The sequence below is a fragment of the Populus trichocarpa genome, chromosome 9 (genome assembly GCF_000002775.5).
Source record: "Populus trichocarpa isolate Nisqually-1 chromosome 9, P.trichocarpa_v4.1, whole genome shotgun sequence".
NCBI lineage: Eukaryota > Viridiplantae > Streptophyta > Magnoliopsida > Malpighiales > Salicaceae > Populus > Populus trichocarpa.
Window position 1 is genome coordinate 465,743 of NC_037293.2, and position 12,235 is coordinate 477,977.

The window sequence follows — 12,235 nt, forward strand, 5'->3', positions numbered from 1 at the left end:
TTTTAATTGCATTTTTATGGATAATCAGGTTTGTTTTGTGTGTATAACTTTTAAATTATCATTTGTGGCATTGCTTTCATTTGCGGCAATCCAAGGATCAACAAAACTAAGGGATATTCCACTTTTCAAATTAGTGAACATGGTGCTTGAGAACAACATCATTGTTGATCTAAAATCTGACGCAAAAATTTCTACCGTTTTCGCAATTGCCATATCGATGCCAAGGCATTACTTCAAGCTTATTGACTTCTCTCGTGTTCTTTCAAAAAGAAAGGGATAAAAAATTCTCACAGGGTTTTGAAACCACTGTCTATTATTTTCTACAAGTCGACTCTTTGTTTTTTATGTTCGTTTAGAAAAAAAAAATGACTTTTATTGCTTCTTAGATGTTCTTCGAAAAATCAAGGCAAAACAGCCACTTAAGCAGATCCTGGTGCTTGGCCAGAGCCTCGAGAACAAGAAGGAAATAATTCTAGAAAATATATAGTTAGCATTCACAACTCATTAACTTTGTTAAATGTTTTTTTCATTTCATAATAAATTTTTAACCTATGTTTCAGCGGTAATGAGATGTGTGTTACTCTTTGGAGTGACTTTGCTAGAAGCTTCGATGTTGTTGCTCTGCATGAGCTCCAATCTCCAATTGTTGTTGTTTTCGCAGAATTCCATGTGTCTGAGTTTTAAGGTGAACACTTTCTTACTTTTAAGAATAACAAAAAAAACTCAAAGCATCAATTTCTCTTCGTAGTTTATTATATCTGTTATACTATGTTTTTGTTTTTTTAGCTAAACAAAATTTATGATACTTTTGCGTTAAACCAGGTCAGCCAAACTTAAGTTCTATCGCTGCTTCACTTTGGTACTTATATCCTGGCATACTGAGGTGTTAGCATACAAACATTAGTACGTCTTTCTTTCTTTACCGATTGACCTGGAATTTTAACCCAATGTAGGATGACATGTCAAGAGACTCTACATAAAATTTCAGCTCTAGGTGTTGGCATACAAACATTAGTACATCTTTCTTTCTTTACCGATTGACCTGGAATTTTAACCCAAGGTAGGATGACATGTCAAGAGACTCTACATAAAATTTCAGCTCGATCCAATGGTCAGATTGCGAATTATGACTGTTGTCATAAAATTAGACAATTGTGCATTTTACGTCTGAATCTGAATCCGATTGTTATTTTATTGTCCGAGTTGTATCATTGCCTCTCTTCAAGATGATTCATCCTCAAATCACCAACAGGTTTGATGGAAAACTCCTTAGCCTCATGTTTTTGTCGTTGGAGTTCTTTTCTTGCACGCAATTGCTTGTAACAATATTGTATGAATGCAATACCAATAATAATTTCAAATAAACACGTCTAGCCATCCACTTGCGTGTATATTTTTTAATGATAACCACTGCTGCTCTCTTTCATTTTTTATCCCTTTGGCGCTGAACTAAAGCTCTCCATTCTTCAAGTACTTTATTTGTTTATCTATAAACATTTGCAAGTCGTTTGGCCTCGCACTCTTTATCTAGCATCATAAAAGCATTACGATCATAAATATTTGAAACTCGTAACTTCCATTTCTCTTCCTTACTCATATTGAATCTCCTTCGATCAGCCCCACTAATCTGTTGCGTCATGTAATCTTTACCATCTTCCATCTTCTTTGCCTCCATATAGCTATGACAATCGAAAATCCAATCCACCTGACCACTCCCAATACGTATCAGGATTGTTTTTACCTTGAAAAGTAGGTATTTTCAATTTGATACCATCTAAATCACCATCCACATCATCATATCCCCATCACTATAAAAATTTCTCCTTTGACTGAATTGACCCCTAGTTCTATTCTCAAAATCCCTTCTAATGAGGATCAGCCCAACACCAAGCGCAATCATGCCAATGACCCATTGGAGGTGCCAATTGGAACAATTACAAGAGATAGGGCAAAGAAGCTTAAAGAAGCGTTGAATGGGCTTGTTCAGAACATGTGGAGCAAGATGGACCTAGAGGGGCTTTGGACATTTAAGGAGCATGAAGGACAGCCTTTAATTCATCTAATTCAGGTCCAAGAAGAGCCCAATTCATGTGGAAAACGGGGCTGATGTGTCCGGCCCCATACCAGCCTTGTTATTCTTATGTTTTCCTAATGCTACAAGGATAGAAAGTCAGCAATTTATTCTCCTAATTAAGTAAGGAAGTTAGCCAGATCTTGTTCCTAAAGAGAAGAGGATTATTTAATGCTTTTCCTAACCTAGGAAGGAAAGTAATTAAATCAGCGACAAAGGAGGAAATTTGTTTTCTTATATGTCCAAGTTAAATAAGGAAATCCAAGCTAATCAAGGACATCAATGGGGGCATCAACACAAATTTTCCAAATCAGATTTCTCCTAGTTTATTTGGGACTTTTTAAGGGTGACAAATCTGATTCTAGCATTTAGGATGGCAATTTTCAGATTTTTATTATTTTCTTCAGGTCTTTGGGTTATTATTACTTATTTGGGTTAATTGTAAGTGGGCTTCATATAAGTACACCAAAGGGGGGTCCATTAGGGTTTATTTAAGTGTAGAGTCAGTATAAATAAAGGCATAACAACATATGTAAGGGTTATGCAATTCAGATTAATAAAACTTCTTATTTGCCGCACTTGTTGTGTGTTTTGAGTTGTGGACTTTCTATTTGGCAAAAATTCTTTTCCTACAAGGATGTAGCAGCTTGTATTGGGAATTTTGTAGTTCTACAAGGATCTTTAATGAGATGCACTATAATCTTCAAGGGTGGCAAGGATTCATTAATGTTTCAGAATCCTTTTCTTATAAGGATTCCTTATTCATCCTAGCTACACAAGTAAAGAAGGGCTGGTGGTATTTCATGATAAATTAGTTAGTTTTATTATTTTCTTTCATGTTTGGTCTTAATTAAAACTTTGTTTTGAGCTAGGATCCAAAGCTTGTTTGGATCAGGTTATGGGCTTTTCAGTTTAGGGTTTTTGGATTAGTTTTGTATGTGGGTCAGTTCAACCCACAATGGTAGATCCATTAGGGTTAGTTTTAAGAACTATTTAAACACATGTAACCTAAATTTTGAGCTTTTGATGATTATTACTTCTACGTTTTTTAGTTTTAACATGTGAGAGTGATTCTTACATTCTTTAGTTCTTGAACGAACTGAATCTGACTTATCGAAAATTAACTAGCTTCGTGGCGTCATTCTACTCATTCCAATAGTGTTGGTGCATTGGGGCAGGTTTCCATTGTCTCACACTCTTATCAGAGCTATTTCGGCTTTCCGAGATCAGATTTCAATCTTGATTGTGGGTTGCGTGACCACGTGATCACGAGGTTCGCATCAGACCCTAGTTGTCCTACAATTTCATGCTTTATTGGAGAACATAAAATTGAAAGAGCTTTACTTGATCTTGAAGCTAGTGTGAATTTACTTACATATACAGTTTTTTAAAGTCTCAATCTAGGTGAGTTAAAACCAACTTCTATTTTTCCTATTTTTACTTGCTGATAGATCTATAAAAGTGCCTAGAGAAATAGTTGAAGATGTTTTAGTACAAGTTGATAAATTCATTTATCCTGTGGATTTTATTGTCTTAGATACATAACCTGTTGAAGCATGTAATTCAATCCCTATTATTTTAGAACGTCCATTTTTTGCAACTTCTAATGCATTGATTAATTGTAGGAATGGACAGATGAAGTTATCATTTGGAAACATGACATTGAAAATGAATATTTTCAACATTTGCAAGCAACTTGGAGATGATAATGATTTACAGGAAGTAGATCTTATTGAAGAATTAGTATATGATCAATTTGAATCTACTTTGAGTAAAACTAAGTTCAATGAATCTAAAGATTTGCAAATGATTTATTCACTAATAGATGATTACTAGCCTGATGGATCTTTACTTTCTGTTGCTACAATGCCTTAGTTTGTTGATATTGTCAATTTTCTTGCTTCAGAATATTTTTCCGCCCAGTTGTGTGACCAAGATAAAAGAAAGTTTTTGAATGAAGTGAAGAACTTTTATTGAGATGACCCTTACTTATTCAAATATTGTCCTGATCAAATATTTTGAAGATGCATTCCTGACAATGAGGTAAGTAGTGTCATTTAATTTTATCATTCCGAGGCATGTAGGGGTCATTTCTTGTAAATCCCGAGAAAAAACCAAGGCTGGATTAAATTAAAGAAAATAAACTAAACTAAAAAGAAGTGGGGGTAAGAACCAATACACTTAAAGAAAATGGGGCCTAAATGCAAATAAGAATAATTATAGAGCATAAATACTCCTATTCTCACCAAAAATAGATCTGCAGCTACGTAAAGAAAAAAAAGAGGGAGTTTTTATATCTATTTTTAGAAATTAAGAGAGAAACACCAAAATTTTAAGAACCCATCCCAGATTAAGGGTTATAAGTAAAATAAACCCTGGTGGGAAAGGGATTAACAAGAAAAAAATTGAATAAGAAGAGAAGAGGGGAGGGTCGGCTGTCATTAGAAAGAAAAGGAGGGTTCGAAGCCTTGATTCGCATCAGGTAAGATATTCTAAACCTGGTCTTATGAGTCAATTCAAGTCGATTATGAATTGATGCCTGGATGTTAATTTATATATTGAGTTCTTAGACTTGAATTGAGGAAAAAGTAAGAGTTGTTAAAGTAAAGAACTTCATGTGTTGTGTGTAAATGGAAAGGTTGATGAATCTGGACAGTTTCGTCTCTTGACCTTCAAAGAGATTTTGGGTAGGAGAATGAAGGAATTAGGATCAAGTTCCTTCATAGAAATTGTAGTTTTGGATGTTTATTAATGAGTGATTTTGACTGCCTTAGAGGAAGAACTGGGTTCTTCCCAAAACATAGAACTTGTAGCCTCATGTCTTACCTTTTCAATGCCATAAATTTCGCTTGAATCGGAGTTCTATAACTCCAGATATAGTTAAAAATCCGAGGAGAGGTCAGACAGTAACAGTTCAAAAATGGACAGTAACAATTCAAAAATGGACAGTAATAGTTGGACAGTAACAGTCCAAGCGTTTGTTAATGAGCGATTTTGACTACCTTAGAGGCATGAGTGAGATGAGAAAAACATAAAGTACTAAGAAATGACTGAAAGAAAGACTTATTGGTTGTTGATATGGTTATTATAAAACATATCCTTGAGTAAGAAAATTTATGAGATAAACCTGTGATTTGCAGGAGGGACCACAGACGTGGTGCAACAACAGCAGCAGGGGAGCACGAGTAGAGCTTCTATTGCAGGTAGGTGTTTCACACCTATGCTTCCTAGTTAAATTCCATAATTTAATATATTTTGATGTGAAATGTGAAATTACTGAATATATGTGTATTCAATGTGAAAAGTTGTTATGTGAATTGCCAAGTGATGAAATTATCACTGAAAAAGGAAAATATTAGAAGTGTGATTTGAGGCATAAACTAGCATACATTGAGTGTATGTTAGGATCCCGGGTAAGGGGATCACCATGTATTGTCTAGCATACATTGAGTGTATGTTAGGATCCCGGGTAAGGGGATCACCATGTATTGTCTAGCATACATTTAGTGTATGTTAGGATCCCGGGTAATGGGATCGTCACGAATGGACTAACTAACATACATTAAGTGTATGTTAGGATCCCGGGTAAGGGGATCTCCACGTATTGGCTAACATACATTCAGTGTATGTTAGGATCCCGGGTAAGGGGATCACCATGGAATGGCCAGCATACATTTAGTGTATGTTAGGATTCCGGGTAAAGGGATCGCCTTCTATCGACTCCTATGGGGTGGTGATGACAATACCAGTGAAATTGGTATCGGTAATGTGATAAGCAAAAGTAATCACGTTGATCTTATAAAGTCTGGAATGAAGGTTGATAGTGGCAGAGGGAACGGTTATTAATAGTTTGAATAAGGAAGAGATTTTTAAATAAAAAATAAACTAGAAGGGAGAAGTAAATGAAATATGAATGCATGTTACCCTGTTGAAATTATTAGATATTCATATTGTTATATTTATGGAAATATTTCACCTTGCAATAATATGTATTTTGTTTCAGGATCATCGCATGCACGACAGGAGTAGAATCCTAGCTTATGTTTCTTTTTTTGAAGTCTAGGTCCTAGGGAGTATACCCTTGTATTTTGTAAACATGAAAATGGTTGTATAACTTAATTTGTATAATAAATGTTTAAACTTGATTGGATGAATTTAATGTTGTAGTTTATATAACCATATTTCATGTCTATGTATTTATATTTATTTAAATTATCCATCCATAATGATATTTTTGTTATATAATGCATATCATAAATATTATGGTTGATAGGTGTGAGTATAATTGTGGAATTGAAACCCAGGATGATTGGGTTGGGAATTAAGTTATGAGATGCGAACTGTTAGAAGTGTAAACAGGTTACATGTCGGTAACTTGGGACCTTCCGGTATAGGAGGGACTCTATCAAAATTCTGGTAGATGTAAATACGAAGACCATGAATATGTATATATATAAAAAAAAATTAACTACTCTGTTTTTCTATTGACATGAGATTGTGGTCTTATCCCAGGAATGGGGGATGTTACATTTTGGTATCAGAGCTCAGGTTGCTATTCCGGGGATATGAATGATTATATGGTTTTGGAATGTGTTTCAGGATGGAGAGAACAAGGCAAGGAGCTAGGACTGATCCATCCCCAGTTCGGGGAAGTGGCCAGAGTATTCGTAATGAAAGTGATCCAGACTAGGATCCCTTGGCAGACACCTCCTCTCATATACCTGCAGCATCAGTGTACTCAGAAGGGGGCGAGTCAGTGAGACTTCAAGATGATTCATCGTTCCGTCAAGCAGATGTATCCATGCCCGAGGGATCAAACAGACAGGGGGGAGATAATATACCTCCACCAGCGGCACCGGTAGCGGAATCAAACCTATTTTCGGATCCTACTTTTATGGAACATATAGTGAGAGCTGTGGCAGCAGGAATGGTAGCGGGGGCCTCCAATACGACTCCTAGATTAGGGGGAATAGTCACCATAGTGCAATGGGTGAAGGGTATAAGAGAGATGGGTTGTATGACTTACCGGGGTGAAGAGGATGCTGAGGTTGCTGGGCATTGGCTGAGGAAAGTGGAAAGAGTTATAAATCAGATGCAGGTGCCAGAGGAGCTACGGGTGAATTGTGTGACTCAACTATTGGTTGAAGGTGCCCACTCTTGGTGGGAGACCATTAGAGAAAGGAGATCAGGGGAGGTATTGAGATGGAGGGATTTTCGTGAAGAGTTTGAGGAGAGGTACTATTCTTGGGAGCATAAGAGGGAGAAAGAACAGGAGTTCTTGGAATTGAAGCAGGGAGATTTGACAGTGCTGGAGTATGAGAGGAGATTTCAGGATTTAGCAGCTTTTGCCTCCACTTACCTTCCCACAGAGCGCCACAGGGTGGAGAGGTTCCGTGATGGACTGAGGTGGGAATTGAGGATGATATTGATAGCCATGCAGTTTCAGTCGGTACGGGAATTGGTACGTGCTTCTCAGGGTATGGAGAGGGTAATAAAGGATACCCCGAAGCCAATGGTCGAGCAGAGTCAGGCAATGGGATCTAAGAGGAGAGATTTTGAATTTATAACTGGGAGACCTCCTCTCCCAAAGAAGGGGAAGAGCGGGCCATCATCAGGATAGTTCCAGAGAAGGGGTGGGAGTTTCACCCCAGGAGGGAGCTCAGGAGGATCTAGACAAGTCAGTGGAAGAGGAGCTTGGGGAGGGCAGTCTAGACAGGGAATCAAAACTGCTGGAGGGTCTACAGAGCAAAAGGGACCAGTATATCCGTTTTGTCAGAGGTGTGAGCAGCGACACCCGGGAGATTGCTCTGCGATGCCGGGGAGATGTTATATCTGTAGAAGTGAGGGGCATCGATGGAGAGAGTGCCCGCATGTAGGAAGAGGTTGTTACTATTGTGGGGACACGAGTCACCAAAAGAAGGATTGTCCTCGTAGAACTACCGAGGGAGCCCATGGTTAGAGGATTGAGGTTCAGAGCCAACAGCAATCGGTGACAGTCAATCGTCCTATCAGGCCTACCCAGTCAGGCACGAGTGCTACACGCGGGAGGCCCAGAAATCAGGAAGGGAGGACTCAGGGTCGGGTATATCACATGACCTACGAGGATGTGGGAGTTGTACCTGATGTGGTGGCAGGTACTTTACAGTTAGATACAATGCAAGTTTATGTTTTAATTGATCCTGGAGCTAGTCATTCCTTTGTATCTTATAGAATTGTGAATAACTTGCATGTGTTATCTAGTAACTTGGGAGTAGGGGTGACAGTTAGTACACCTTTGGGAGAGAATATACATATTGATGATATTTATAGAGGGGTAAAACTATATATTGGAGGATTAGAGTTGAGGGCAGATCTTATGCCGTTAGAGTTATATGATTTTGATGTGATTCTGGGCATGGATTGGTTAAGTAAACATAAGGCACAAGTGGATTGTTTCACCAAGACGGTGACAATCCAAGGAATAGGTGATAAAAGAGTAGTGTTTAAAGGGGAAAGAAAGGTAATTCCAAGTTGTGTAATCTCAGTCTTGGTGGCTAGAAAATTACTGAGGAAAGGTTGTTCTGCTTGGTTAGCCCATGTAAGAGAGCTGGAAAAGGGTAGCATAGGTTTGGCTAGTATTCCTGTTGTGAGGGAGTTTCAAGATGTATTCCCAGAAGAGTTGCCTGGATTACCTCCAGTTAGAGAAATTGAAGTTTCCATAGAAACTATTCCAGGAGTTTCTCCTATAGCCCAGTCTCCTTATAGGATGGCACCTATGGAATTGGCGGAACTGAAGGTCCAGCTTCAGGAATTGTTAGATAAAGGCTTCATCCGGCCTAGTAACTCACCCTGGGGAGCTCCGGTATTGTTTGTAAAGAAGAAGGATGGCACCCTTCGTTTGTGCATTGATTATCGTCAATTGAATAAAGTGACGGTGAAGAACAGGTACCCACTCCCACGAATAGATGACTTGTTTGATCAGTTGAAGGGTGCTAGGGTATTTTCTAAGATAGATCTGAGATCTGGATATCACCAGTTGAGAATCAAGGAACAAGACATACAAAAGACTGCCTTCCAAACCCGTTATGGGCATTACGAGTTTTCGGTGATGCCATTTGGGTTAACCAATGCTCCGGCCATGTTTATGGACTTGATGAATCGGGTGTTTCGGCATTACCTGGACCAATATGTGGTTGTATTTATTGACGATATTTTGGTGTATTCAAACTCTCATTTGGAGCATGAACAACATCTAAGGGTTGTGCTACAGACTTTAAGGGAAAATCAATTATATACAAAGCTGGATAAGTGTGAGTTCTGGCTCGAGGAAGTGGTATTTTTGGGCCATGTAATATCCGCAGAAGGAATATTTGTAGATCCAAGAAAGGTTGAGGCCGTGTTAAAATGGGAAAGGCCTACCAACGTGACAGAAATCCGGAGTTTCTTGGGTCTTGCTGGATATTACCGAAGGTTTATTGAAGGATTCTCCACCATAGCATCACCTTTAACTAAGCTGACCAGCAAGGAAGTCCGGTTTGTTTGGTCGGAAGAGTGTGAAGCAAGCTTTCAAGAACTGAAGGAGAGACTCACTTCTGCTCCTGTGTTGGCCCTTCCATCAGGGACAGAAGGGTTTGTGGTATATAGTGATGCCTCAAAAAGGGGTCTGGGATGTGTATTGATGCAAAATGGGCGTGTCATTGCTTATGCATCAAGACAGTTAAAGTCGCATGAGGTGAATTACCCGGTTCATGACCTAGAACTTGCAGCGGTGGTGTTTGCCTTGAGAGTATGGAGACATTATTTATATGGGACACAAGTTCAAATCTTTACAGACCATAAAAGTTTGAAGTATTTGATGTCACAGAAGGAGTTAAACATGCGGCAGAGAAGATGGGTAGAGTTAATAAAAGATTACGATTGTGTTATTGATTACCATCCTGGTAAGGCTAATGTAGTAGCCGATGCCTTGAGTAGGAAGGGAAAAACAGTGATGAATGATATGGAGCTTAAGGAACAAGAAAGTATAGTGGAATTAAAGAAAATGGGCTTGCAGCTAAGTGTAGGGCCCGAAGGATCACTGTTAGCTCAGTTAAAGATCCGATCTGTGCTTCGAGACAGGGTCTTGGTGGCTCAACAAGCAGATGGGAAAGTAAAAGAGATCAAGGAGAGGGTAAACAAGGGTATAAAGACATCATTTCAATTGTTATCCGATGGGCTAATAGCTATGGGTAGGCGAATTTATTTGCCTGAGGATAAGATTTTGAAAGATGAAGTATTAAGAGAAGCTCATGAATCTCGATTTGCTACTCATCCTGGGAGTACAAAGATGTATAGGGATTTAAAGGAAAACTACTGGTGGCCAAATATGAAGAGGGAAATAACAGAATTTGTGTCGAATTGTGGGATCTGTCAACAAGTAAAGATAGAACACCAGAAACCTGCAGGGGAATTACAGTCATTATCAATTCCAAAATGGAAATGGGAGGATATTTCTATGGATTTTGTGACGGGATTACCCAGGGGAAAGAAGGGGAATGATGCCATATGGGTGGTCGTGGATCGACTAACAAAATCTGCTTTGTTTTTGCCAATGAAGAAGACTGATTCGGTGGATAAGTTGGCAAAATTGTATGTAAATGAAGTAATCAGACTTCACGGAGTGCCAGTTTCAATTATATCGGATCGGGATCCAAGGTTCACATCAAGATTGTGGCCTAGCTTACAAAGGGCAATGGGGACAAAGTTGAATCTGAGCACGACATTTCATCCTCAGACGGATGGTCAATCTGAAAGGACCATCCAAACTCTTGAGGATCTTTTGAGGTCATGTGTGCTGGAGTTTGGAGGGAATTGGGAGGATCTCCTGCCATTGGTGGAGTTTGCTTATAATAATAGCCATCAAACTACTATTGGTATGGCTCCATATGAAGCATTGTATGGGAGGAAATGTCGTACCCCAATTTGTTGGGAAGAAGTAGGAGAAAGGAAGCTTTTGGGACCTGAGATGGTGCAACTGACAACTGACAAGGTGAGGGTGATCAAAAAGAGAATGAAGGAAGCCCAGGATAGACAAAAAAGTTACGCAGATCGCCGAAGAAGGCCGTTGGAATTCCAAGTAGGGGATAAAGTATTTTTGAAGGTGGCTCCTTGGAAAGGCATCATTTGATTTGGAGTAAAAGGGAAATTAGCCCCGAGATATATTGGCCCTTTTGAGATTAAAGAAAGAATCGGGCCAGTTGCATATCGATTAGAATTGCCTGTATATTTGGATAAGATTCACAATGTGTTCCATGTATCATTGCTACGAAAGGCCAAGATAGACCCCTCACGGGTATTGCCACAAGTTCCTATGAAGATTAAAAGGGATCTAACCATGAAAACTAAGCCCGTCAAGATCTTAGATCGAGATGAGAAATTGTTGAGGAATAAAAGAGTTCCCTTGGTGAGAGTATTGTGGAGAAGCTCTCAAATAGAAGAAGAAACATGGGAAAGAGAATCCGAGATGAAGGAAAAGTTTCCGCACTTATTCTCCGACATAGGTACGTAACTTGAATTTCGAGGATGAAATTTTTATTAGGAGGGGAGATTGTAAATCCCGAGAAAAAACCAAGGCTGGATTAAATTAAAGAAAATAAACTAAACTAAAAAGAAGTGGGGGTAAGAACCAATACACTTAAAGAAAATGGGACCTAAATGCAAATAAGAATAATTATAGAGCATAAATACTCCTATTCTCACCAAAAACAGATCTGCAGCTACGTAAAGAAAGAAAAGAGGGAGTTTTTATATCTATTTTTAGAAATTAAGAGAGAAACACCAAAATTTCAAGAACCCATCCCAGATTGAGGGTTATAGGTAAAATAAACCCTGGTGGGAAAGGGATTAACAAGAAAAAAATTGAATAAGAAGAGAAGAGGGGAGGGTCGGCTGTCATTAGAAAGAAAAGGAGGGTTCGAAGCCTTGATTCGCATCAGGTAAGATATTCTAAACCTGGTCTTATGAGTCAATTCAAGTCGATTATGAATTGATGCCTGGATGTTAATTTATATATTGAGTTCTTAGACTTGAATTGAGGAAAAAGTAAGAGTTGTTAAAGTAAAGAACTTCATGTGTTGTGTGTAAATGGAAAGGTTGATGAATCTGGATAGTTTCGTCTCTTGACCTTCAAAGAGATTTTGGGTAGGA

At 38.6% G+C, this 12,235-nt stretch overlaps 1 protein-coding gene across 1 annotated transcript in view; it reads left to right on the top strand.

Annotated features, from left to right (window-relative positions):
• LOC127905761 (uncharacterized) overlaps positions 1–12,235 on the top strand; it is a 44,873-nt gene that overhangs the window by 8,160 nt on the left and 24,478 nt on the right. The window contains exons 7-14 of the mRNA XM_052455784.1: positions 6,671–6,732; positions 6,799–7,061; positions 7,170–7,601; positions 7,723–7,943; positions 8,084–8,205; positions 8,644–8,714; positions 8,799–11,189; positions 11,265–11,589. Of these exons, the coding sequence (XP_052311744.1) occupies positions 6,671–6,732; positions 6,799–7,061; positions 7,170–7,601; positions 7,723–7,943; positions 8,084–8,205; positions 8,644–8,714; positions 8,799–11,189; positions 11,265–11,589 (3,887 nt within the window). The remainder of the gene's footprint in view (positions 1–6,670; positions 6,733–6,798; positions 7,062–7,169; positions 7,602–7,722; positions 7,944–8,083; positions 8,206–8,643; positions 8,715–8,798; positions 11,190–11,264; positions 11,590–12,235) is intronic.